This window comes from Callorhinus ursinus, unplaced genomic scaffold, assembly GCF_003265705.2.
Source record: "Callorhinus ursinus isolate GAN/ISIS: 27379988/994484 unplaced genomic scaffold, GSC_fseal_2.0 scaffold38, whole genome shotgun sequence".
Classification (NCBI taxonomy): Eukaryota; Metazoa; Chordata; class Mammalia; order Carnivora; family Otariidae; genus Callorhinus; species Callorhinus ursinus.
In genome coordinates this window covers 1,256,994-1,282,814 of record NW_027397100.1, presented here as the reverse complement: position 1 = coordinate 1,282,814, position 25,821 = coordinate 1,256,994, and the positions used below count along the sequence as shown (strand labels likewise).

Sequence of the window (25,821 nt, the reverse complement as noted above, 5' to 3'; positions counted from 1 at the left end):
CAGGTTGTCTGGGTTCCAATCCCGTCACCCCCTCACCAGCGGTGTCGTCCTGGGCAAGTGACTTCACCGCTCCACGTCCCGGGGTCCTCCTGCCACGTACGTCAACGGGCTGGGTGAAGCGTGCAGGAGCCGATCCGTGTCAGACACTCCGAAGAAGTGTTTGCTGTAATTAATAACAGTGAGGCGGCACAGTGGGATTATCAGCCCCGTGCTCCAGCTCCCTAAACCTGGGGGAACCCAGGTTTAGAGGGGGAAGTGAGCAGCCAGAGGACTCAGACCCAGTGGGGGCCAGAACAGGGATTAAAGCCTGGGGTCCCTCTCCCCTCTTCCCCTTTCTCCCCAAGGGAGTGGGCAGCGGGATGGAAGACAGCTCCAGGAGTTAAGGACTGAGTCTGGTTTGTTCACTGCTGTATCCCATGGGTAGCGCGCAGAGTAGATGCTCAATAATACTTGCTGAATGAATGAGGGAGGGAGGGAGGGAGGGAGGAAGAAAGGGAGAGAGGAAGGAAGGGAGGGAAATAACTGGAAAGGTGCCAAAGCCAGACCATGGAAAGGCTGCTCTGTTTGCAGGGCTGGGTGGTGGGCTGAGGTGGAAGAAGGAGCCCAGAACCTAAGGAACTTCTGGGCCAGGAGAGCTGTGCACCCAGGACTCCAGCTGCGGCCCATCAGGGACTGCAACCAAGCCCCAGGCCCCTGGAGCCCAGTTTCACACGAGGAGTTATCCCGATGCCCCTCCATCCCAGACAACACCCCCAATGCCCTGACCCTGCTCCTGGAACCTCAGCTTGGGGCTAAACCCCCACCCTCTGCCTCCCCCACCACCGTCCCCCTTCTCTCTCTCTCTCTCTCTCTCTGGACCCAGATCCAAAGCCAGGGCAGCCTACTGGGAAAGGTATGCCTCCCCCTGTGCTCCCTTCCCATGAGCCTCAAGAAGCCTCCACAGCCCTGGGGCCTCACAGTGCAGGCAGGTGGCTGTGAGGAGAGCGAAATAGGGCTCCCCTGAGCTTTCCTGAAAGGCCCTAAAGATGCACTGAGGGTAGAACAGGGCCTGAGCACCTGGACCATCCCTCCTCAACCCCCTTCCCTGGAGTGGGAAGGTGAGACAGCCCCCCCAGTCCCCCCCCCCAACACTTCAAACACTGACTCTCCCTGAATTATTCACCTGCCTCTCCCCAGGGCGCTGCAGAGCGCCCAGCCCAGGTGCTGAGGAGGAAAAAAAGCAGGAAGGCCCATTAAATTTAAACACCGCTGAGGATTTTCAGATGTGAGGTTCTATTCCTGGCCTGGAGAAGAGCAGCCAGTAGGAGGGGAAGGGGGATCAGCAGGGGGCTGTGGGGTGAATGACTGGCAGAGCACCGGTAGGGAAAGGCCCAGAAGCTGGAGAACCTGAGTCTTCTCTCACCTGTGGGCCCTCATCCATGAGGAAGCGGACTTCGGTATAGCATCTCACTCACCCGGTTCTGATAAGACAAGGGGACCCATCTAGGGACAGCTTCTCTGCAGTGGCCTGAAAGCCCCCTCCCCCTGCCATGACTGCTTCGGCATGAGGGGCAGGACTTTGCCTCTCCAGCTTCATCTCTTGCTCCCTCCTTTTTGCACCTTACATCCTGATCGGGTGCTTTTACTTTTCTTATCACATTCAGAGCTGTTATAATGGCGTTCCTGCCCCCTTGGATAGTTCTTTCTTCGTCTTGCTGGAAAACTCCTATTTATCCTTCAAAACCCAGCTTGAGTGTCACCCCACCAGATGGCATAGGCTTTCCCACCTCTGCACTCCGTTGGACCTGGAGTTGCTTTCCTCTTCCTGCCCTACGTGGATGGTGGAGTCCTGGGCTATCAGGCTTGATGCGGCCATCATGGATCATGACCCCCGTAAGAAGCAGCGGCAGAGAGGAAGCTGGTTACCCCACAAAGTCTGAGATCTCTTCCCAGTCCTGGCTCTGGCCCCAACTCTCTGTGTTTTTGGGCAAGTCTTCGGCTCTCTCTTGGCCTTGGTTTTCTATTCCGTAAAATAAAGGAGGAGTGGCAGGGGATAATTTCATGATGACTGAGGGCCCTTCCAGTTATTAGAATCCAGAATTCTCTGTGGCTCACATACTGTTTCAAGCCATTTCTTGCTCTTCCCCCGTATGGATGTTGCCAGACCAGCTTCCTTATTGATACCTGAAACAGTGAGAGGCTGGAGCTGGCTTGTGCTGGCTCATCAAAGCCAATTGTTAGGTTTTTCAGGGATTTTGCAAGACAGTTTCGCGAGCCCTTGAAATTGGCCATGTCCAGAGTATTTACACCATGAAAATTGGCAAACACTACAAATCAGGGCTTCCCTGCGGTCTTCTGCCAGAACCAGTTTATTTCTGCCTGAAAGCCACCCTCCCACCTCCAGGCTTTGACCCCTTTGATTTCCCCTGTTTGAGAGGCCCCAGCCCCACCCCTGACTATTTGTTATTTCCCACGCAGGGCTCAGGTTCCAAGTCCCGTGTCCTGTGTTCAGAGTGAGTCTTTTCCCTGTCACCTCCCTCCTCCCTGGATGCTCTTTTTTTCCTTTTTTAAAAAAGTTTTTATTTAAGTCGTCGCTACACCCAATGTGGGGCTCAAACTCACGACCCCGAGATCAAGAGTTGCACGCTCTTCCAACTGAGCCTGCCAGGCACCCCTCAGAATGCTCAGTTTTAGTGGCAACACAGTTTGAGAAAGAAGAACACACACTTTGGGGCAGGTGGATGTGAGTGGAAATCCCGGGCCCTGCCCTGTGCACACACACACGGTTGTCTTCTCGTCAAAGGGGTTTCTGCTCGGGCTCCTCCCTGTCGAGGACTTTCCTGACCACTCAAGTGAAGTGGCACCCGCCACCCCCCCCATCACTCTCTAGCTTTTCGTCTTGGTTTATCGTCTTAGCCCTTGTCCCTTCCCTCTGGCTTGTAAGGTTGGTGAGGACAGGGGGCTCATCTGACCTGGTCACCGGACACCCTCACCTCCTAGAGTACCTGGCACACAGTAGGTACTCAGTCATTCCATTGAATGAATGATTGTGTGACCTTGGATAAGTCATGATGCTTCCCTGAGTTTCTCCAACACCCCCTGCCCCCCAGGAGAATTATTTTGAGGCATATATTTCTGGCCTGAGCTGCCTTAGAGAAGAGCCTAGTCCCCGCTCCACCACTAACCCACTGGGTCACCTTGGGCAAGTCACCCCCCGCACCCCCTCCCGCCTGGTTTTGCCTACCTCTCAGGGGTCCAGCGAGATAGCAAGCTGATACCCTGCCATGAGATGTGTCCATCTTTGGGCCCCATCTGCCGCCTCCCATCCCACTCCCACCTCATTTATTCAACAAATATTTATTGAGCACTTACTCTGAGCCCATGTGCCACACAGAGGATATAGCAGCAAAGGGGGAGGGGGTAATCCTCATTCTCATGGACTTCCATTCGGGTTGGGAAGACAAGCAACAAGTCAGAATAGTAAAATACATAGTCTGTCAGCTGGTGGTGATCGTGCTAAGGACAGTTTTAAGCAGGAGAGGGTCACAGGGAGTGTTGAAGAGGGGGTTCCCCTTTTAGGAAGGGGGGCTCAGGAAAAGATCTCACTGCTAGGTGAGGAATATAAATAAAGACACAAAGGAGGCGGTCGTTTGGGGAAAGAGCCTCCTGGGCAGACGGAAGAGCAAGAGCCAGGAGCAGGGCAAGGCCTGGAAGAACCAGGGAACCTGGGGGGTCTGGAGCCCAGTTGGGGGGGCAGTGAGGGAGGACAGAGGGAGTGATGACTACTTCTCTGTCTCCCTCCCTCCCTCCCTCCCTCCCGGAAGACAGTCCCGAAGTTTGTGACATGGGAGTGTCAAGAGGGGGATGGGGGACCCCTCTCCCTGCCTGCCTGCCCGGGCCTCTCCCCAGCAAGTGGGGAGCCCAGCCATGCGCCCGCAGCTTTTAGATCCATCATTTATCTCCTGGAGCCGGGCACTTCCTCCCCGATCAGCCCACTCCCCTGAGTGGCAGAGACAGGTGTGAGGAATTAGCTGTGGGGACTAATGCCGTGACAGGAACCGGCACAAAAGAAGAGGACAGAGTGTAATGTTTATTACGTTTGAAGCAAAGCAAACACGCGGCCTATTTATGTATCTATAGAGAATTAATTGGCGAGCGGCAGCAAGAAGCAGATTATAAATTAGAATCATTTTCGCCAACTGAAACCCATTCATCTTGCTTCAGAATGGGCCTGTCACCTCCTCCTAATTCTTTTTAAATTCCCTGCTTTTCTCACCGGCCTCCTGCAGCTTTCACCTTGAGACCTGCACCCCACGAGCTTGTACCCACCTCAGGGAAAGGCTGCGTTCAAGCTCTGTGCTTTCTGGGCACCCACTGTCTCCGCACCCCCGGGTCTGTCCGGGGTCTGAGCCTGCGGTGCCCTGGCCCCTACGCTGTTATCCCTTCTTCCTCTCCTGTGGCTCAGAGCTTCCTGCAGCACCTCACCTGCTCTGGCTGGTCCCGGAGAATCTGGCTGGAGGGGAGCCCCGGCCGGGGCCCAGGCCCAGCAGGTGGAAGGGGGCAGCCTGAGGCTGCCATCCTGGGGACCCTGGAGCACTGGCCCCCGGCTGCCTGCTTCTGATCCTGGGCTCAGAGCACGCAGCCTCAACAGGAATCAAAGGGAAGCCACACGGCTAGGTCCCTGGTGGGCCCGGCTCCGGCTTCTCTCCAGCTTCTCTCACCTGGAGCCCGTGGAGATGAAAGCTCAGGGCAGGTGTCAGCGGCTTCCAGGCCTGAGAGCCATGCCATGCCTGCCCTGGGCTGTGGCCCAATTAACCCTTCCCTTCCTCTGCCTTTGAGCAGGAGACTGCGGCCGGGATGTCGATGTCCAGGCCTTTGCGGGGAAGACAAAACAACCAGCATGTGAGTTCCCTGGCCCGGAACAGGGTAGCTCAACATCAGGAGTCTAATGATTAAAAGTAAGAGCGTGGCATGAGCCAGACCTGGGTCTGAATTCAGGAAGCACCTTCCGACTAGAGGTGGTGAGTCAGGGCTCCTCTCCAAGCCTCAGGCTCCTTGACTGTGAAGTGGGGATCATAACGTGCCTGGAACCTGAAGCGATATTCAGCTGACCTGGTGCAAATATGGCAGTCCTCCCATCCTGCTCAGCAAAGAGCTGATGGACCGCAGTGCTCTTCCCTGCTACCACTCCAGTCCCAGCTGGGGACACCTCCCCACCCTGTGATCCGAAAACCAAAGGTCAAGTCCTCTGGCGGCCTTGAGGACCTACTTCTGTATCAGTGGTGAACGTTCTGATAGACCCGCACGTGCTGTACTGGGTATTGTTATATGTCACATATCTGCCCTGCCTGCATCCCTTAGACATCATGAAGATGAAATAAGATGATAGCAGTACAGTGCCCGGCATGCAGTAGGTGCCCAATAAATGTCGCTTGACACTATTATTAATCTGGACCGGGGCTCTAAGCCTGGAATGCCACTCTTCCTTCTTTGCTCCTCTCTACCTTTTAAAAACAAGTTATGGATAACTTCCAGCCTCCGCCGGGAGCCCCCCACCCCTGCCCCAAGTGCTAACCTTGGAGAATCACAGTGCTCGGAGCGGCGGCAGCCGGCCCGAGCACGGACCCTCCTGGGACTGAAGAAGGATTGCTTTCGGGCGTGTTGAGTTTCAGAGGCAGCACTGGGTTCCTTAAGGGTACAACCCAGGTGTTCTGACCTCTGTGCCCCCCTCGCCCCCAAATTGACTGAAGCCAGGGGGTCTACCAAGGGCCCAACATTGAGCCAGAGGGACAGACTTGGGCCCAGTCACTGCAGGCCCCAGTCCCACATGTGATGTGCAGGCATTCAGAAGGGCCCTTGATCTTCTTGTCAAGGGCCTACAGACAAGTTTGAGATGAGGAAAAAAAAAAAAAAGATTAGCTCCAAGATACAAAAAGAAAACCGCAAAATCGAAATTAATGAGTGTTTAATTAAATGTCTACAAAACCTAGCATTGTGCCAACAAGTCAGCTCCAGTTCAGCTCATGTTTCCCATCCTCAGGCATCAAAGATGGGTGAGGTGCGGTTTGGTGCCCTCTTCTGCATCTGGTGTGGCGTGGAGTAGAGACCCCTCAGAGCAGGAATGCATTGGATCCTGTCTCCATCTTCAAGTGCTCTTGGGTCCCAGCTCTGCCCCCCACTCACTGTGACTTTGGGCAAGTCACTACCACTCTCTGGGCCTCAGCTTTTTCATCTGTCAAATGGGCAGAACCACTCCTAGCTCTCAGGGTGGTTGTGAGGATCTGTAAACATATTTTCGGGGCAGCATGGTGAGCCCTAAACTTGTGGGAATCCGGTAAGGGGAGGGGGCTTGCGAGACTGGCTGGAGAGGACTTGAACTTCAACCTCTGGGCCCGTTTCTCGCTCTTTCCCTACACAGGGTTATGGATAAGAATGATATTCAGGGGTACCTGGCTGGCTCAGTAGGTAGAGCATATGATTCTTGATCTTAGGGTTGTAAGTTCGAGCCCCGCTTTGGGTGTAGAGATTACTTAAGAATAAAATCTTTAAAAAAAAGAATGATACTCAAAATATGTACCAGCTGAGAGTGGACATCAGGAACTGGAGCAGGTGTAACCCATGACTTGCTGGATCCTAGGTAAGCCAGGAGCCCCAGGAGGACCTGGGGGTTAAGGAGGTGGGCTGAGACTTTGGGAGACTCAGAAGACAGGGAAGCAGCTCTTTATCCACCAGAGTGGAAAGGTGTCAACATTTTGACACCCAGAACAGCCTTATTGGTGAGTGCTGGCTCTCTATGGCCTATCATCTCCCAAGATGGGCTGGAACATCCTTGCGAGTGACCTGAGTAATGTGGGATTCAGAGATCATTATTTATACACTGACCCTAGGACCCAGGGATTCAGTATAAATCCCAGGAAAATCCTTGGCATGTCCACGGGGGTCAAGACTGGAGCGTGCTCATCCCAAAGTCGTCTGTGGTCGGGGGAGTTGGGGGAGCCCTGGTACCCTCCCTGGCAGAGTGGGCAGGAAGATGTGGGGACGCACTGTGAGGTCTGCACAGTTGTTAGCCCACAGACATGGACATGTCACCAGACGTGGATGGGTCTTTAAAACACGAAATGAAAGGTGTAAGAAACGGATAGGGATCTATAGCGTAATAGCATTTCTGTGAGCTCAAAGTGCATTCAGATGGTGATTACATGAATCTATATATATGTACTGAAATTTATAGAGCTGAACACCAAAAAAAGGTCAATGATACTATATGATCAATAAAATAAGATAAAATAAAATAAGGACAAGAGACTCTTGCAGGGCGCCTGGGTGGCTCAGTTGGTTCAGCGACTGCCTTCGGCTCAGGTCATGATCCTGGAGTCCCGGGATCGAGTCCCACATCGGGCTCCCTGCTCGGCGGGGAGTCTGCTTCTCCCTCTGACCCTCTTCCCTCTCGTGCTCTCTCTCTCTCATTCTCTCTCTGTCAAATAAATAAACAAAATCTTTAAAAAAAAAAAAAGACTCTTGCAGACCACTCACAGTCTAGAATGGGAGACACACTTTAAAAAATGCATTGACGAAAAACTGTCCTCATTTGCAAAAGCACATGCACACAGAAGGATTTCTTGTCACCTTGGCCCTCCAGGAGCTCCCAGGCTAATGCAGCAGGCCGACTAAAAGACAAAACAAAACAAAAGCCTAAAACGAACTAACAAACAAACAAAACACCTCACTCCAGTGTCATCAGAACTGTGTGAATATACAAAGTACTCTGGGACCCGGGAGGAGGGGACCATGCATTCTGCCTGCGGGAACCTCAGAAAGCTGCCCCTGAGATAGAAGACACGTAGCTTGAATCTTCAGTGCTGTGTTAGAGGGGTTCATGGCATCCTAGGATCTCCCCATCAGAGGAGTAGGCACTGCTTAACCCAAGGAAGTGAGGCTGGGTTGGGGGGATCTGAGGTGTAGTTGGTCAGGGGGCCTTTCGGACTTGGGCCCTTCTGGCCTGGCCAGCTCCTGATGGCAGCTCCCTGTTCTGAGCCTGAGCTGGGGTTGAATCAGCAGGCCATGCCTCCACCTCAAGGGGCCTGGGCAGCACCCCTCTGCCTGGGAGAAAGCCAGCTGGCCTCCTGTCTGCTGGGAGCCTGCCAGGGGCCCACCTCTTGGACTCCTCCCTCAGCGCTTCCCTGACCTATCACCAAGCTCCCAAGTCTGTGTTCAACCCTTAGCGGTCACGGGAGAGAGCTTCCCAGAGCAGGTCCTCTGTACTGCTCTGCTTCTGTGGTTCCCCATGGCCCCAGCATAACTTCCAGCCCCTCCTGTCTCCCCAGCTTGGTCTCTCCCAGTCCCCCACCTACTGCTTGCCCTCCAGCATCACTAGACCACTTGAGTCCTGCCCTTTCTTACCTCTGTGCTTCGCTCACGATGCCCTATCCTTTTGGAATTCCTTTCTACCTCCTATTTGCCCCCCGAAACTAACTCCTATGCAGACCTCAAGGCTCTCTCAGGCCCCACTTCCTCCTGGAAGCCTGTGCTGATTGCCCCAAGACTGCATGACATGCTTTCTCTCTGCTCGCATGGCCCACAAACGTACCCAATTCTAGCATGGCTCACACTGAATTAAAACTGCCCTTTCACTTCTCTGTTAAAGGTTTTGTGGTTCAAACGGTAGGCTTTGGATCCAGGCTCCCTGAGTTTACAGCCTGGTTCTGCCCTTATTGTGACTATGGACATATTACTTGATCTTTCTCTGCCTCAGATTTCTCATCTGTAAAATAGGCATAAGAAGAGTCCCTATCAAAAAGTTTAAAAATTTAGGGGTATCTGCGTGGCTCAGTTGGTTAAGCATCTCCCTTCGGCTTGGGTCATGATCCCAGGGTCCTGGGATGGAGCCCTATCTCAGGCTCTCTGCTCAGCGGGGAGCCTGCTCCTCCCTCTCCCTCTGCCTGCCACTCCCCCTGCTTGTGCTCTCTGTCTGTCAAATAAATAAATAAAATCTTAAAAAATCTTTTAATTTTTAAAAATTAAATACCTCCCGGGGTTGTTGGGGGAATCGATGAATGTACATAAGTTATTAGCGCCGTGCCATAGTGCCTGGCATAATAAATGCTCAACAAATGTGGGCTGTCATTCATCTTACACCAAGCTGTGAGTTTCTGGAGATGAGGACAGAGTTTGATGTGCCTTTGGGTGCCCAGCACCTCCCCAGGGTCTGCTTGTTGAGTGGCCATCTGGCGCAGACCCAGCTGCTGGGGTGCAAAGGGATTCCACATAGGTGCCCATCATCAGCCACTTCTGGTGTCCTGGGTCTCAGAATTGATTCTTAGATTGGAGTTGATCCATGCTGTTGACTTGGGACCCTGAAGTGACCACATTGGTGGCCGAGGGGCCATTACCGGCCAGATCTCTTTCCCTGCCTCCTGGCCTGGTCCCAGCCCCCCACCCCACCCCTCTCAAGCTGTCACCTCTGAACGATGTAGCAGATGAGGCAGAGGACAGGGTGCTCCATGGTAGGAGCTGTCCCTGGCCAGACCACCCTCAGTGCCGCACACTGAGCCTTCTTGGTGCCATACCCCACTCCCAGCTCCGCCCGGCTCCCCAGGATAGCTACAGCTTTTCCTGTGGCTGCCCCCAAGTAGGCTTTCCTGCCTGGGTGGTCCTCAGCCTTGGTAACAAAGAAGTTTTTCTTGGCAGCGTTACTAATTAGCAGTGAAAGGCGATTAGTGTCATTAATAGACTCAAAACATTTGTATTACAAGCTCCTTGCTGGCTGTGGGGGTGCCCTGGACAGAGGTAGGGGTGGGAGGCTTTGAGAGATCAAGCTTGAGAGTGAGCTGGCGAGAGAGGACGTGAGACAGAGGGAGGGAGGGAAGGCATTGGCAAGAAAAAACGAAATTTAAAGTGGATGAATTATTTACTGCAGGAAACAATCCCGGACTCACTTACTCTCACTCGGAACATCCCAAACTGTAATCTGTGGCATTTTTCACATCTCCCTAGCGTGCTGAGTGATTTTCTTTACGACTGGATACCAGAGGCCAGGGTAATCTTGTAAGAGATTGGCTTAGTATTGATCATGTGCATCTTCCCGGGCTCCAGGCTCCCACCCACCCTTGATGCTGGCATCCCCAGTTTGGATCAGATCCCAAGGCTGGCCCGCCCCAGGTGGGAGCTGACAAGGTGGCCATCTCCCTGGTGAGCATCTGGAGCCACGAGGGTGGGCCCCTTGCCCAGGAAGGGGCTGAATGCCATTTTTGGTCTCACCCCAGGACGGTCCTAAATGAGCCCCTGCTCTTTTGCCGTATGCGTATGCGTATGCTTTAGAAGCGATGTGTCAGGCCCCTTCCCAAGAAGCCCCAGGGGGACATTTTCGAATCCCATTGTTTGGGTAATGACAGCAGTGGCTCTTTACTGACCTCCTCTGTCCCAGGTAATGTGCTAACCATACTTTTCCTTTATTATCGAATTGTTTCCTCACCACAGTGCTGTTTACTGAAAAACTCAGAGAGGTTACACGGCTTGCTTGCGTGGAGTCACTCAGCAAGTGGCAGAAGCTGACCCCCATCCCTGATCTCCTCGCTGGGCACACAGAAGAGGAGTCATGGAGATAAAGGTTACAAGCGTGGATGAAACATAGCAGGTGTTCTGTAGGACTGGGGTGGGGGGGTAGGCTCCTGGGGACTCAGTGCTCCATAGGCAGGCCCGTGTGGCTAATAGCAACATGCAGGCAGCATACAGTCCCAGGGCACTCACTCTGGGCCGGAGTCCGCCGGCTGGGAGGATGCCGCTGGCCTGACAAGACTCTCTGAAGGCAACATATGGCCCTGAGTGGGAGGGAGCTCCACGGAATCGGAATCAAGGAGGAGGAGGGGGAGGCTGGGAGATGGGGACAATAGAGCAGGCGACAGCAGAACTCGGGCTCTGCAGCTGCCTCTGGGCTTCGCTTCCCTTTCAGGGAGAGAGAGGAGGCCTGCAGAGTCCCCGCTTCTGTCCTGACTGGGCTGGGCGACTTCCCGCAAGTCCCTGCTCTTCTCCGGGCCTCTGTCTTCTCATCTGTAAAGTGGGATCTTTGTCCTAAGTCACTGAAAAGGGCTCTTTAATTGAGTTCTAACTGATTACGGTCAGCAGCTGCCCTGCTGCACAGAGGTGGGGGCAGGGAGGACCGTAGGTGCCGAATCTCCCCCTGCCCCTCACAGCCCCTCCCCCGAATGCTAGCTCATAAAGTGCTGGAGTCGCCTCTGATGTCATGGGTGCCAACCCACCCATTTTACGGACAGGAAAACCGAGGTCCAGAGATGGAGGTGGAGGGCACACAGACAGTCAGGCGGGGTGGGGGGGGGCGGGACCTGAGCCTAGGCATCCTGACTCCCCAGCCATGTTTCTCCTTGGTCTGCCCGATCCGGGCTGCAGGGGCAACTTGGCTCTAAGGCCACTTTGCTTGGGTCTGAGGAACCACAGGCACAGGGCTGGGGGAGGGGGCAGGGATTGGGTCCCACCACCGGGCTGTGGCTCTGGCATTTGGCCACCTTCTTCTGCGATTGTAACTGTAAATAAGGCATCTGGGAGGACTCCCAGCATTTTAACGGTTTAACAAGCAGTAATGTGTGACCCACACTACAAATGGATCTTTTAATAATGAATAAGCATTTATTTAACAAGTAATAACAGTTTAACCACCCTCAGGATCCTCAGAAGTCCCAAGCTCTGGCATCAGCTCCTCAGACTGGCGTCTCCTGCTCATATCTTTTGTCTACTTTTCCCCCTGGTTGTTTATTTTTGCCTTATTGATTGGTAAAAGCTCTTTGTATATTAAGGCTATTAACCCTTTACCTGCTATATGCAAATATTTCCCCCCTAAGTCTGTACATTTATTTTTTTCTTAGGTTGCACAGAAATTTAAACATTTTATGTAGTAATATATATATATTTTTTAACTTTGAGGCTTCTGAGTTTTGAGAATTGCTTATAAGCCTGATGGATCCTCTGGCTCTCTTGAGGAATTGCAGGGCAAGACTAAGGCACAGGGTGGGGGCATGGGTGATGCTCAGCAGAATTCAGAGACAAGAGTCCTGGCCCCGTAGTACAACTTTGGGTGAGTCCCTATCTCTCTTGGGCCTCAGTTGCCTTATCCATAAAATAAGGATGTTGAACTAGACAACCTCTTGCCTGCCTCCCAGCACAAATATCCCAAGAGTCTGAGAAGAGGACGTTGTAGGCAACATGCTGCAGTGCACTCTGGGTCAGGTCCCAGCGACACAGTCTTTCCTGCATCTAACTCCTCCATCAAATCTCCAGCCCCCTTTAGAGCAGGAACTACGTCTTTTTATTGCAGTGTCCTCAGCCCCTTGCAGAAAGCTGCTCCAGAGTAAGCCCTCAGAAGAAATTTTCCCAACCAAACTGTTGATCACACCTGAAGGTGAATCCTGGCTCCATTTCCTGCCTCTACGTAGAGGAGGTAGAGTGAAGTGGCTAAGAGAGTGTGCTGCCTGAGTTTGGATATGGACTCGGGTTGCTGGCTGTGTGACCTTGGACAGATCACTTCACCTCTCTGAGCGTCTGTTTCTCATCTGTAAAACTGGGACAAGACTTCCCAGAGATGTCTTGCAGCTTGAATGAGAGATTGACCCAGGAGCAAGAAACACACAGGCCTGCCACGTAGTAGGCATTTGATAAATGTCAGATCTCTGTTGTATCTCCATTGCTGATTAGAATGCATTACATCTTGAGCTACTAAAAAATGTTGGCGAGTGTCTTAGGGTTCCTGCAAAAGGAGATCCAAAGAAAAGGATTCTAGGGCAAACAAGTAGTTTGCTGGGGATGTCGTCCTAGAGAGGAGCAGCAGGGGGGCGAGGACATGAGGGGAAAGGGAGACAGCCAGTGAGCGGTGCATGATCAAATCCATTATCCCCGAGGACATCTGGAGCTGGACTCCACCAGCGAATTCTGGGAGGCAGTGGTGAACTCACACCTCAGAGTATCTACCCGCCAAAGAGAGAGGGGGCTGGGGTCCTCACAGCCCAGCTCCAGAGAATCAGTAATTAGGAGCTCCTCCCCGGACATTATTCCATGGCTCTTGCAGTGGCTCTGGAGGCCTGAGCAAGCCTCAGGTAGGGTGCAGGTGCAGGTGTTGGCAGTTGGGGGGTCGGGCAGGTGTGCACTGAAATGCTGAGAGTGAGGGGATGGGGTGGGGTCCCGACACCTTTTCTGGAAGGACAGGTGGTGATGTCTCAAGTGGGCTGGCCCCATGGTTCTGAGAGAAGGGCTGGGTGGCAGAAGGGGGGTTAACCAGTCCTGCTTGTTCATGGATCTTGACTCTGGGCGCTACCTGAAATTGACAGCCAGTACCAAAGGTAGAAGTGTCACCTCTCAATAAGATGAAATCTACGTCTCAGGCGGATTTATCAAGGCCCTGACAAAATTAACATTTGGCCAGGGGACACTGGAAGAGCAGTCTCCAGAAGGGGGTCTCTTTGCATTTTTTCAGGCTGGTTCCTGCCAGCGGCTGGACTACGGAGGTGGCCGGGGTCAGCCATCCAGCTGGCCTCCTAGGGAGGGACGCCTGGACGGACAGATGCAGACACACAGGGCAAAAGGAGACTGGAAGGAGAACCATCACCCTGGCTGGAGCAGGGAGGCTGCCAGCAGTCTCGGGGCTGAGTCCTGGCTCTGCCACTGACCTGTCACAAGCCTGGGCCTCAGTTTCCCCATCTGGAAGAGCGTCTAGCTCTGACAACCTCCAAGACTGCAGAGCAGGCCTGCTCTTCCCTGTGCTACTCCAGCAGTCTCGAGGCTGGTGTGGATTCGAAATGACAGCTAGCCTTGCTTGAACACCTACTATGTGTCAGGCACTGGGCTAATGCTTCATGTATCGTTCCTGTAATACGATTGCCCCACAGGGCTGGCACTGTTCGCGGCTGCATTTTGCCGCTGAATTCAGAGAAATTAAGTTTCACACAGTGAGTCTGGGGCCAAGGAGAGATTTAAACCCAGGTCCCCCAGGTCCCCCGGTTCCCAGCCCAGAGCTCCTTTCACTGCTTGTCACCGTCTCTGGCCCCGGTTCCAGGACCTCGCTCACTGGAACTTCTGAGTCCCGACTTTCCTCTTGCATGAGAGGGCGCGCTGTGAAGGGCTCGGGCTCTGGGTTCGAATCCCGGCTCAACCAGGTCCTCCCTGTGAAACCCCGTGAAACCAGCACACTTCACAGGAGCCCCAGTTTTTTTTTTTTTTTTTTTTTACCGTATCATTATTTTTAATGTCCAGCATTTACAACACGAGGGCCAGAGCTTTCTCCCCAACTCAAGTTTATAAATTCTCAATTGGCTTGTGAGGCCAATAGGGATACTTCTTCTTGTCTAATCTGGTTTCTGGGAAGACTTCATTCAGGTCCTCAATGGTCATCTGATCAAATGGAATTATGTTCCTCATCTTCTCCAGCTCTTTTTCATATTCCTCAATCCTGGCCTTTGAGAGAGACAAAAACTCGGCACAACTTTTCACATCTTCTTTTTCTTCAGCATCCACCTGAACAGTATATTTATCCTCTGGCACAGGAACTTTCAGGGCATTAAACTTCTTCTCAAAGTCATCTACCAAACCAGCCTTTGCCACATTGGCCTTGTAGTAAGCCCAGTCGATAGCAGGTGGTTTCTCAGGGAGAGTAGCCAGTCTGGAGGTAAGTGTCTCATTCCAGGATTTCAGGGAGTTAGCAATGGCCTTCTGGTTTCGGGGTATGATCTCCCCAAAAGCTACCCAGTCAATGGTTTTTAGAGCAAGTTTTCGCGCAGCCATCTTGAGATCCTTCACCGACCCCGGCGGCCTAGAGTCCACAGCAGCCGGAGCCCCAGTTTTTTTTTGTCTATAAAATGGTCATGGGAGCCACACTGGCTCATGAGGCTGTCGTGATAATGAAATAGGGGTGACATGTACAAAGGGTCTGCCTGGCTCTAGGGTCACTAGGGAATAGGCTCTGGTGGACTTAGGGCCTCTCACCAATCTCTCCCTTCATTCGGGACCTTTAGATGTGCATGACTTGCATTTGGGGTTCATTTGGGAATGAATTTGGGCTCAGGAGGTGAGGCCCTCTCTCCAGCTCAGCCTGTGTGTGGACCCTGGGGTGGGAGGGAATGGAAGGGAGCCTTCCTGAAAGTAACATCCTCCTAAAGCGAGGGCGCCTGGGTGGCTCAGTTGGTTGAGTGTCCAACTCTTGATTTCGGCTCAGGTCATGATCTCAGGGTCATGAGATCGAGCCCCAAGTCGGGCTCCATACTGGACATGGAGCCTGCTTGAGATTCTCTCTCTCCTTCTCCTCCTCCCCACCAAAAAAACATCCTAAAGCTAAACACAGCTGTGGAACAGACCTCAGGTTCCCCATCTTCAAAATGGGCCTGGGGAGCTCCACCCCCGACCTTGAGTCTATTTGAGTGTAAATAGACTTTTAAAAAATGGGACTCCAGGCTCTTAGAAAGATTCACTGTGGCTACTCTTTAGACCCTGAGTTTACTTAAAGCCCCCACGCCTCGGTTAACTGTACAGTGGAACACAGTCCTTGCTGCGCTGGGCTGTGGAGGGAGCCGAGAGGGGTGCCGTCATGTTGCACACTTGGACCAGTGCCTGATACCGAGGAAATCAAGAGGGCATGGGAGCGTCCAGAGAGGGACGAGGCTTGTTCGAGGCTGCATGGCAGTCAGGACTGTAACCCCAGGACCCCAGCACCCCTACACTGAGCCCACCCTCTGCCCATGTCTCCAGCACCCCCTCCCCCAGTCAGGGCCGCCTCGGCCCCCCTGCCCCCTCCCTTGCCCAGGAGTGAGTGGAGGCCCAAATCCAATTAGCTTGGGAGCCGACTGCAGAGCATCGCCCCTTTAATAGAGCTGGTGAAGCTGCAGAGATAAATGGGAAATTAGAATTCTGCTGGGGTCCCTGAGACCTGCCCACCCGCCCTGAGCTGGGGCTGTGGCAATTCTCCTGGGGACCGGAGCTGTCTGAGCAGTAATGGGGGGGCCGCCCTTGAGAGGTGCTGGTGAGGGCCAAGGTGCCGGGCCAGCCTCTCCCACTACCTGCCTTCCCCCGGACCACCCACCTTCCCCACTGCTTCCCCATACAGAACTAACTTCTCTCCTCCTGATCTCTCCTCCCTTCCTCCTTCCTCAGCCCCTTCCCCTCCCTGTACCTGAAGGCCCTGTTTTGGGGAAGCTGGGGTTGGGGGGCATCCTGTTAGGGTCTGGCACTCAGTTCCTGGTGTACCCCTCCCTTTCCCTGCCACCCTGGCTCCTAACTGAACAGGATCCTTCCCTCCTTGCAGTGATGTGGACCCCGGGAGGAGCAGGGGCCTGGGTGAGGACTGACTCTGGGGCTGAGGCCCCCTCTGGTCTGCGGGCTCCGTCACCTGTGGGGCTGGGACAAGGCCTGGCTAGACCTCTCTAGTCGCCATCAAGAAAGAAGGGTCTGCCACAGGAGCTCCTTCTGAAGGTCCCAGAGTGGGCGCACAGATGAGGCATCCGCAGCCCCCTCCTCCAGAGGGGTATGGGCTGTCCCAGGAAGTCCCAGGTCACTGCCACTGTCTTGCTGTGCTCTTCTGCAGCTCCCTGCCCCACTCAAGACTCAGTTTCCCCTCCTGTACAATGGGAAAGGGGTTGACACCCAATGGAGACCTATGATTGGGGCCTGGACACCTCAGACCCACACCCGGGGAAGCAGGCGGGTCCCCCTACCATCAACCCAGCCCCGCCCCCGCCTCCCCCACTCCCTCCCTCGGGGGACACATTTGCTGCTGGGAAAGTTAATCCATTACAGTTTAAAGGCTCCGTTTCTTGCTGGCAGTAAATTACCTGCTTTGCATTTTGCAGCAACAACTTAACGGTATTAATTTATTGTGCTCTGTCTTTAACAAACATCATTATCATATTGCCAGCCAGGATTATGCAAATGGGAGGGACAAGGGAGAGAGAGGCCGATTCTCCTCCCCAAAGTCACCTTGATTTATTAACTTTGGGGCCCTGCAGTTGGCCGGGTCTGGGAGGCCCAGGTGAACAAGGAGGCCGGGAGGACCTGGGAAGTCTGGGAAGAGAGTCTTCAGAACAGCGGGGGCTTCCAGGGGAGGTCCCCCTGGGAGGGAAGGACTGTTTGGGCCTAGAAGGATCCCCTTGCCATGTGACTTTGGACAAGTCCATTCCCTTCTTTGGGCCTTGGCTTCCCCACCTGTAAAATGGGGGTTAGAGTCAGATGTCTTTGGAGCTAATAATATGTGAACTTGAGATTCACCAACACATTCTGAATGACCCGAAAGAAGAGTTGTGTGTGTGTGTGTGTGTGTTTGGGGAGGGTGGGCCCAGTGGGGAAAGGTCTGGGGCCATGTGATCCTGGGCCAGGGTCCTCCTCCTGCTGGGTTCCCTGGTTCCTGTGACTGCCCATCCCAGGTCTGCCCTAGTGATGGGTGCCAACATGGAGGCGAGATGGGGGGGAGCAGGGACTGAGAGAAGGGGCTACTGCCTGGTTAGAGGCCAGAGGCCAGTTAGGGAGGGAGGTCAAGGCTCCCAGGCTGTAGATGGGGACGCTGGCTTGGAAGGGGAAGCCAGGACCAGCTGAGGAGGGGAGGCAGAAGCATTTAGCATCTGATTTTCCATCAGTCCTGAGGGCTGGTCTGGTCTGTGCCACGGGGGCTATGGAGGGTCATAGGCTGGGTCCCAGCCCCCTGCTGAGACTTGTGCAGCCCCTCTGAGGTTCCTGGCACGCTGAGCCCCCACGGGATACTCCCAGTTGGCCTGCCTGGGGAGCTGGAGGCAGGTGGGGCCGCAGCCTCCCTCTGCTCACCTCGGCCCCCACCCTGCCCACCTCCTGCCTCCGGCTGGACCTGGACATGGTGAGAGGCTGCCTGATTACACAGCTGGCTGCCCCCGGCCACCCGAGGCCCGCGCCCCACCACCTGCAGCCTGGCTCTGCCAGGAACTCACTGGGGCTGCTTCCAAGCACCCGTGGGCTCCAGCCCAGGCTTCTGCTCTGGCCATCAGGGCCCTGCTCTGGGCCCAGCAGAGGCGCCAAGGTGGGGGCTGGAGAGGAGCCAGCGGGGAGGAGAGGGCACCATCCAGCCCAGCTGGGCCCAGGAACAGGTGGGGGAATAAGCACGCGGGGTCATCCTCTCTGCCCAAGCCCCACGGCGCCCGATATGTCTCCCATCCCAGCCTTGTTTCCACCTCTGCCCACCGGTCCCCCAGGAGCTTGGGGTCCTGCCCGCACCACTTTCCTCTCTCCTGTGCTTCCATCCCGCCTCTCGGAGAAGGGGTGGGGGCTGGAGAGGGAACCAGGAGCGGAGGGAAGGGGGTAGTGGAGGGGACGCAGGCAGGGGAGGGGGTGGCAATTCAATTTCCAGAGTTGGTCCCTGCAATTCAGGTGGTGTCGTGATAAGAAAGCCATTTCTGCCTGGGTTTCTAATCCACGCCCCCCTGCCTGCGCACAGCATAGCGAGGCTCCCTCCCTCTGCCCAGGGCCAGAGGCCAGAAGGGACCGGATGGGCTCCAGACGAACGTGCTGAGCAGCCCGGCTGGGGCAAAGGCCCGTGGAGCCTTCTGTGGGCCAAGGCTAGCAAACCCAGGAGGAACGGCGATGTTCAGTCGCCGAGAAGGAAAAACCCCGCAGGTTGCTCGGATGCCCACGGGCAGGCACCGTCGTGATTTAATTTGAGGCACACAGTGGCCCTTGGCATGAGTAGCGATCACTCCCATTTCGTGGGCGGGGAAAGGGAGGCTCGGAGAGGGAGGGGAGTTGGCCTCAGGTCACACAGATGACACGCGGTGAGAGAAGAGCGAGCTGAGGTGGGCAGGGCACGAGCCGGTGCCCGAGGTGCGGGGTGGGGGGCGGGTGTTGGGGAAGGAGATGGTGTGCGGGCTCGGGGAGCATGGGGACCTTCCCCTCCAGGCAAGGACAGGAAGAGCCCCTCCTTCACACTGGGCCACCTTCCAACTCAGCTGGACCCACCGGGCCAGGTGGATGGAGCAGGCGGCGGGCATTGTCGGTCCTCGGCCAGCAGGTGCCAACCTCAGACCTCACAGGGAGCGGCCCGGCAGGACCCGGCCCGGCATGAAGACCCAGGGTGGCTCAGGACCGTCTGAGCGGCCTCGGGAGCCTGTCGTGCCGGCTGCGCCCGTGGCCTGTGGGGTAAAGTGCCAAGAGAGATGGGACAGGAGAAAAGCAACGAGGGGACCACTGGCCCGGACACAGCCAGGGAAGCAGCTGCAACCGTGCAGCCGTCTGCGAGAGCCCGGAGCCCAGGCGGGGTCCCTGCGGCACCCTCCTCCCTTTACGAGACGCCCCTGCCCAAGTCCTGCCCTCACCTCTCAGGGGGCCTGACTGGGACCTGGACTTGCCCCTGGGAGCTCCCCACAGGCAAGGGGCAGGAACGAGGGCTGGACTGAGGCTGAGGGGCTAAGCTGCTCCCCTTCCCCGGCCAGGAGAGTGGCAGGGAAGCCCATGGCCAGCCCAGACCTTCCTGCCTGATGCCCAGTGGCCCACGGGCCAGCTGTAGGGGTGGAGGGATCGCAGCTGGGCTGGACCCTTCCTCTGGCGCCCCTTGCCACTGGCCCCCAGGGATTAACGGGAGGGGAAGAGGCAAGGTGAGCTCCTCCCAGATTTGATGCAGGAGAACTGGCAAGGGATACAAAGCAAGGAAGCATCTTGAATCCTATCTGTCTCCCTCTTTGACCCCCGCCCCGCCCCCGCTGACTCCAGAAGGTCTGTCGGGGGAGGGCTGGAGGGTCTCTAAAGCTGGACAGGATCCTTCCTCCTCTTTCCAGCTGCCCCACACTGGCCCCAGGTTTGATGCGGGGAAAGGTGGCAGGGCCGGGCCGGGCCGCTTGGCCGAGGGAGGCTCCCCAGAGCAGCTGGTGGTGTGCAGGGCCGTGGGTGGCGGCGAGCGGGGACTTGCTTTAGCAGGCAAGCTAATCTCATTTGGTTGCTGCAGCCCAAACAACCAGGGCTGCATGCTAAGTGGCCGGAGGCAGCAGTACGACTCAGGACAGACCCAGGAGAGGGGACCGGACTTGTGTGTGGCCAGGAGAACCCAGAGGCAGGCCTTGCCTGGGGTGAGGAGCCATACTGGGCAGTGGCAGGGGACAGCGAGGGGGACTATGTGCTCTGGGGGGTACCTACGGGGAGATAGGGGCGTCAGGGTCACCTAGGTCCTCTGTCAATTCTCTGCCTTCCTCCTTTGGGATCCCAGGGTAAGGTTTGTGGGGACCTGGGAGTGCCTGCCACCAGGCAGGGGACACCGGGAGCTCAGCTGGTCCCCTTCCAGGCAACTGTGATTGCAGAGAGGGTACCTGCTCCCAGGGAGGGGAGGAGACGAGGGGGGCGGCCCAAGGAAGGTGCTGGAACAGAGGAGGAGTTGAGGGCAGGCTGGGGAGGCCGTGAGCGTGGAACTCTGTGGGCGCTGCTCAGTCACCCACTCCTCCACGCCTCCAGGAGCTGGCCTGGAGGGAGGCCCAGAACGGCCCCGGCCACTACAGGATGACTGAGGCTAGCTAGGGCTCTTGTGAAATGGTCCGAGACTTCGTTAGCTCAGAGGGGGAGGGATGGAAGCGCCAGGGATGCGGGTCTGGGGTTGGCGGAGGAGCTGGGCCAGGAGATAAGAGGGCCTCCTGACTGCCACCCACACTCCCTACCCTGCCTGCCACCCCTCAGGCCCTCAGGACGGCTGATACCCTCGGCGCCCCGGGAGAACCCTAGAATCACACAGGGAGCTCTGGCCTTTCGGCAAAATCTGCAGCTCCAACATGGGGGGCTGCCTGCATCGCGGTGAGAGACGGAGACCTGCTGACTACCACAAACCCTGACGGCTGCGGGCTGGGTGGCACTCACGGAGCCCCCGTGACTCAGTTTCCCCATGTGCGCGACGGCCTGCAGATGAAATGAGATGATGCATGTCCAGTGTCTGGCACAGTGTCCAGTGTCAAAGAAGCCCTGTTATCCTTTTCCAGCATCACATCCAGCACAGTGCGGGGCACCCAGAAGACACCCCAACACACTCACCCAAAAGCACTGCAAATGCTCCATCACTGGAGTCTGATGGGCCTTTAGAGAACAGCTCTGCCCTCACTTGCTGTGTGGCTGTGGGCAAACATCTTCACCTCTCTGAACCTCAAATTCTTCATCTGTAAAGTGGGAAGGAGGATACTTACCTTACAGGAATGTTGCAAGGAGCTAAATAAGAATATACACATAAACAAGAATCTATCTGTCTATATATTTATAGACAGTGCCCAGTATGCGGTAGGTTCTCACTAAATATCTGTCCCTGCCTGTAGGAGCCCCCTGTCCAACATTAACTCGCAGGAGATACACTGAGGTCCAGGTTGGGGTCAAGGGCTCACCCAGGATCCAGGGCTGGGTCTCCTGACACCTACGGGGGAAAGAGAGAGACGGAATCTCTGGCCCTTGGTTTTGCCACCTGCAGAAGGAGACATCTGGATGGATCCCTGGTTTCCAGCTTGGCTCTGGACTCTCTGGGGCCAAGAGGCTTAGCGACCACTAAGCCTCAAATGTGTAATAGCCCCCGACTTGTTTATGTTCTAGGATCCCGGCAGCTTAGACCATCTGGGACGCGTCGTCTTGCCATGCCCCTGCCCATGCAGAGCCTGCTCATCCCTGCCCGGGGCATGGTTGGCTCACCTGACCGGCGGGGGGTGAGTGGACGGGAGAAATGGCCCCACCTCAGCCCCAGCCGGCTGGAGCCTGGGCCTTGGACGCTGTCCCCCTGCTTGTCTAATTTAATCACAGCTGTGTGCACGGTGACTCTATAAATAATTTTTAGTGCGACATAACCATTATTTCACTAATTGCTTCATGCGCACCCCTGGCCTGTGAGATAAATTAAAGTTTGCTGAGTCAGCACCTTTGGCCGATGCCACTTTGGGGCCTGGACTTGTGTGTGGCCAGGAGAACCCAGAGGCTGCACTTCCCTTGCCTGGGAAGTGCAGCCCAACAATGTTCTCATGCCAGCCTTCACCTGGCACCCTGAGCAAGAGGGCACCACTCACATGAAGGGAACAAGGGTGGAAGGAATGAGGAAGAATGAAGAAAAGGGGGCTAACAAGGGTTGCCATGTACAGTTGTACAGGTTGTATCCTGCACAAGGATACTTGGCCTAGGGAGCAAGTGGGGACTGAAATGTAGCCCACACAATGCTTTACCAGTGCATGTGCGCTGTTGTGGAATTTTGTTGACTCAGGAGCAGCAGATACTTTTTTGTGATCTGCCCAAAGGCACTCACTGTAGGGACTAGTACACCTGAGGTAACACCCATTCGGCCAGGTTGTCAGGACTACCCTGTCAGAGGGGAAGCAAAGCAGTCTGTGCCTCAAGGGTGCCTCGTGGATTATCAGTCATGTGGAGATCAGGGTTCTAGGTCGGATGGGAAGTGACCTTGGGCAAGTCACTCTCCCTCCTCTGGGTTATAATGTTTTGACAGTTTATGAAACTCTAATCACATCTAAGGCTGGGCCTCTAGCCCTAGGCACTGGCTCTAGACACTGTCCTTTCCACCATCCTAGCATATTCCGAAGTCGTAGAGGTGGCTTGGAAGAAAGATCCCCACAGTCAAGCACATTTGGGAAGCATCAGGTTAAGTAGGGTTTCTTTTCTGCAGGACTTTGCAGAGAGGCTATAGTCTGTTCCAAAGCAGCGTGGCTCTCAGAGAGGGCAGGAGATTCCTAAATGCATTTGGCCATGGGATTCTTTATTTTAGGGCTCTTGTTCATGAGGGGATCCTAATTTCTATCTCTGGGCTTATGAAGGAGTGGATTTCATCCCCAAGGACAGAGAACTCTCCTCTTCAATGTCCTTCTTCTGTCCCACTGCCCAGGGTGGACACTCTGAGCCCTTACTGCATTCAGGGCATGTCCTGACCTGTCCCCCATGAGCAGATGTGGGTTTTGCTTCCCACAGAGGCAGCGTGGCCTGAGTCCTGGCTCTGAGCCCTGAGGCCACCAAGCTCCAAGGTCCTCGAGGGCAGAAGTCACATCTCAGGCCTACCTCAGGGGCTGTCTGTCGAGTGAATGAATGTCCGAGTGGCTGATCTGTGCAATGGGCGCCCAGACACCTGGCTTCTTGCCATCCCTAAACGCTACCAGCTGTGCAAACTTTGAGCAGATTGCTTCTGGGAGTCCGCGGCCACCTGAGCTCCCTGTTTGTCGAATATGGATCCAACACTCAGTCTTGTGTATTCTGAGGTGCTGGTAACACCGGGTGTTTGGGTGTGATTTCCACGGTGTCAGCTGCATGACAGAAGCGGGGACCGTTGCTGTGGTCTGTCTCCCAGGCCCCGGGGCTAGGACTGTGACAGGTGTTCAAGGGCTCTGTGGACTGAGAGCCCTCCTGGGGTCAGGCCCTGTCCCTGGAGCCTGTCACACATCCTTCTCATCCAGTAGTCCTCACAGCACTGCAAGAAGACTGTCTTATCCTTGTTTTATGGACGAGAAAACCGAGGATCAGAGAGGTGGTGGAGCTTATCCAAGGTCACACAGCTGGATTTGAACCCACGTCTGTCTCCAAGCCTGGTTGCTCACTCCACTCCCACCTTATTGGCTCCTATGTTACCACCCTCTTTGGGCAGGGAGATGGAGTGGGTTAGTAAGGAATGCTCAAGGGACTGTTGGTCCCATTGTGCCGTCATTTGCTCAATGCGAACGGTACCAAGGGTCTCGGTTGAGTGTCCCCCATGCACTTGGCATTGAGCTGTTGCTTTAGATCCATTATTCTCCTCACCGAAGCCTCCCTCACCCCCCGTTTAGGGATGTGGAGATGGAGGCATGGAGTGCTTAGGTGACCTGTTCAAGTGCAGGCAATTAAGGAACAGATGGCCAAAGTCGGTCTGATTCCAGAACGTTGCTATTCCCCCCTTATTCCGGGGCTGCTGTAAAATCCGTGGCCCCGAACAGCCAGCCCCGGTCTAGGAGGAGACACCCGTCTCCTCTGTGGCTCCAGGGTCTGACACACCATGTTCCTCTATAGCAGCCGCCGGTGAGGCGTCCCCCAGGCGGGTCACAAGCCTCTGGGCCTCTCCTTCCCCACCCACCCCTGTGCCCTCCTCCCCGTGGGCCCTGTCCTTGTCACTTGGCACACCATCATTGCTGGAAACACTGAAGAATGATGGCAGAGCTCTGGCCCAGCTTCTCCAAGGTCTCCGTTTAACAGACAGGGAGGCCGGAAGGAGGAGACGGAGGGTGAAGTGACCGCTGACATTCACGATTGATGCAGAGCTGTTTACACCTGAGCCTACCTCAGCAGGCTGTCTCCAGGAAGGCGGGCTCAGGCGGCCTGTTCCTCTCCCTGTCCCATCTCCCCTGCCCTCACCACCGGTCACAGCCCCGCTTCTGACTCCGGCATTCAAAGCCCCTTGCCTCTGGCCCCAGCCTGCCTGCCTCTCCAGCCTCATCCGTTGCTTGCTCATTTATTTTAAAAAATATTTCTTGATCACTTCTGCGCCTGGCAGTGTTCTAGGTACTGAAGATACAGCAGAGAACACAACAGATAAAATCTCTGCCTTCCTGGGAGGAACTGACAGTAAGCAAGTTAACAAACAAATGTGTAATGTCAGACAGAGAAAGGGGCTTTTAAGAAAAACAAAACAAAACAAAGCCAGACTCCTCCAAGGAATCTATAGACAGAATTCAGGGGGTCAGTGAAGTTAAAGTGGGGGGGGAATTACACTTTTTATTTCACTAACCTCTAACTGAAATATAGCATTTCTCTTCAATTATAAATGTTGGCAACACACTGCAAGAGTACCAGCAACGCCTATGACTTTGTCACCAGCAGAAATCAGATATTTCCTATCACATTACGGTTGTCGGCATTTCAAAATATCATTGATACTCATCACTGCTTCAAAATTGTGATAGTTAATAGACCTGCCATGGCTCTTGTTACGTAATGCTTTCATAGAGAAGCACGCATAGTACTCGATCACACGTGTGTTTGGTAAATATTTTGAGAACTCTATTTCAATACCATTGGCTTCTTTTGTGATTCTACATATTTTCCACGACACATTTAAAAACGTTATTCTGGGAAGGGGTCTGTAGGCTTCACCGGGGGCCAAAGGGTTCATGTTCCCAAATGGGTTATCTCCCGGAGTTAAGAAGGATGCAGAGGGCAGAGTGTGGGCAGAAGGGTCAGGAGGGCCTCTCTGGGGAAGTGATACTTGAGCAGTGACCCAAAGGAGGCAGAGGAGCCGCCACACAACGGTTCTGAGTGAAATTCATTCTGGGCCGAGGGAGCAGCAGGTCTAAGGGCTCTGAGTGGGAAGGAGCCAGGGAGACCAGCTTGGCCGGAGCTAAGGGAGGGTGGAGGGTGGGGAGGCCACATCAAGCAAGGGCTCGAGGGCCTCAGTAAGCCTTGGGGTTTCATTCTTAGAGGTGTGGGAAGCTACTGCAGGGGACGATGCATTCCAATGTATTGATTAGGGGGTCACTTTGGATGATGAGCCGAGAATGGAGCACTGAGCTGAGCAGTGGGTTCAGAGCGGAGCAGGAGACCAGGTGCGAGGTCCCTGCCGTCTTCCAGGGGGAAGATGGTGACCTCTTGGACCAGGGGGGCAGTGGGAAAGGCGGCCCCGTCCTGGAGATATTGTGAGGCGAGAACCAACAGGACTTAGATGGAGCGAGCCGTGAGCTTTTGCGCTCTGTGCTTTAGCTTATGCTCGCTCCCCCGGGCTGTGCCTTCCTGTGGCATCAGTCCTTTGGCCCAGAACCCTCGGATTCTCCACCGTGTGGCAGAGCCAGCTAGTTATCTCCTCTTTACCCAGTTCCCCCTTCTTCCTTACTAACAGATCCCCAGTATTATTTGGGCGAGAAACGTGCC

At 55.0% G+C, this 25,821-nt stretch overlaps 1 protein-coding gene across 1 annotated transcript; it reads right to left on the bottom strand.

Moving 5' to 3' along the window:
- Positions 1–14,198: 14,198 nt before the first annotated feature.
- Positions 14,199–14,799, bottom strand: LOC112827079 (ATP synthase peripheral stalk subunit d, mitochondrial). The gene has a single exon (XM_025875412.2). The coding sequence runs from the start codon at positions 14,758–14,760 to the stop codon at positions 14,275–14,277; it is 486 nt and encodes a 161-aa protein (XP_025731197.1). The 5' UTR covers positions 14,761–14,799; the 3' UTR covers positions 14,199–14,274.
- Positions 14,800–25,821: the final 11,022 nt, after the last annotated feature.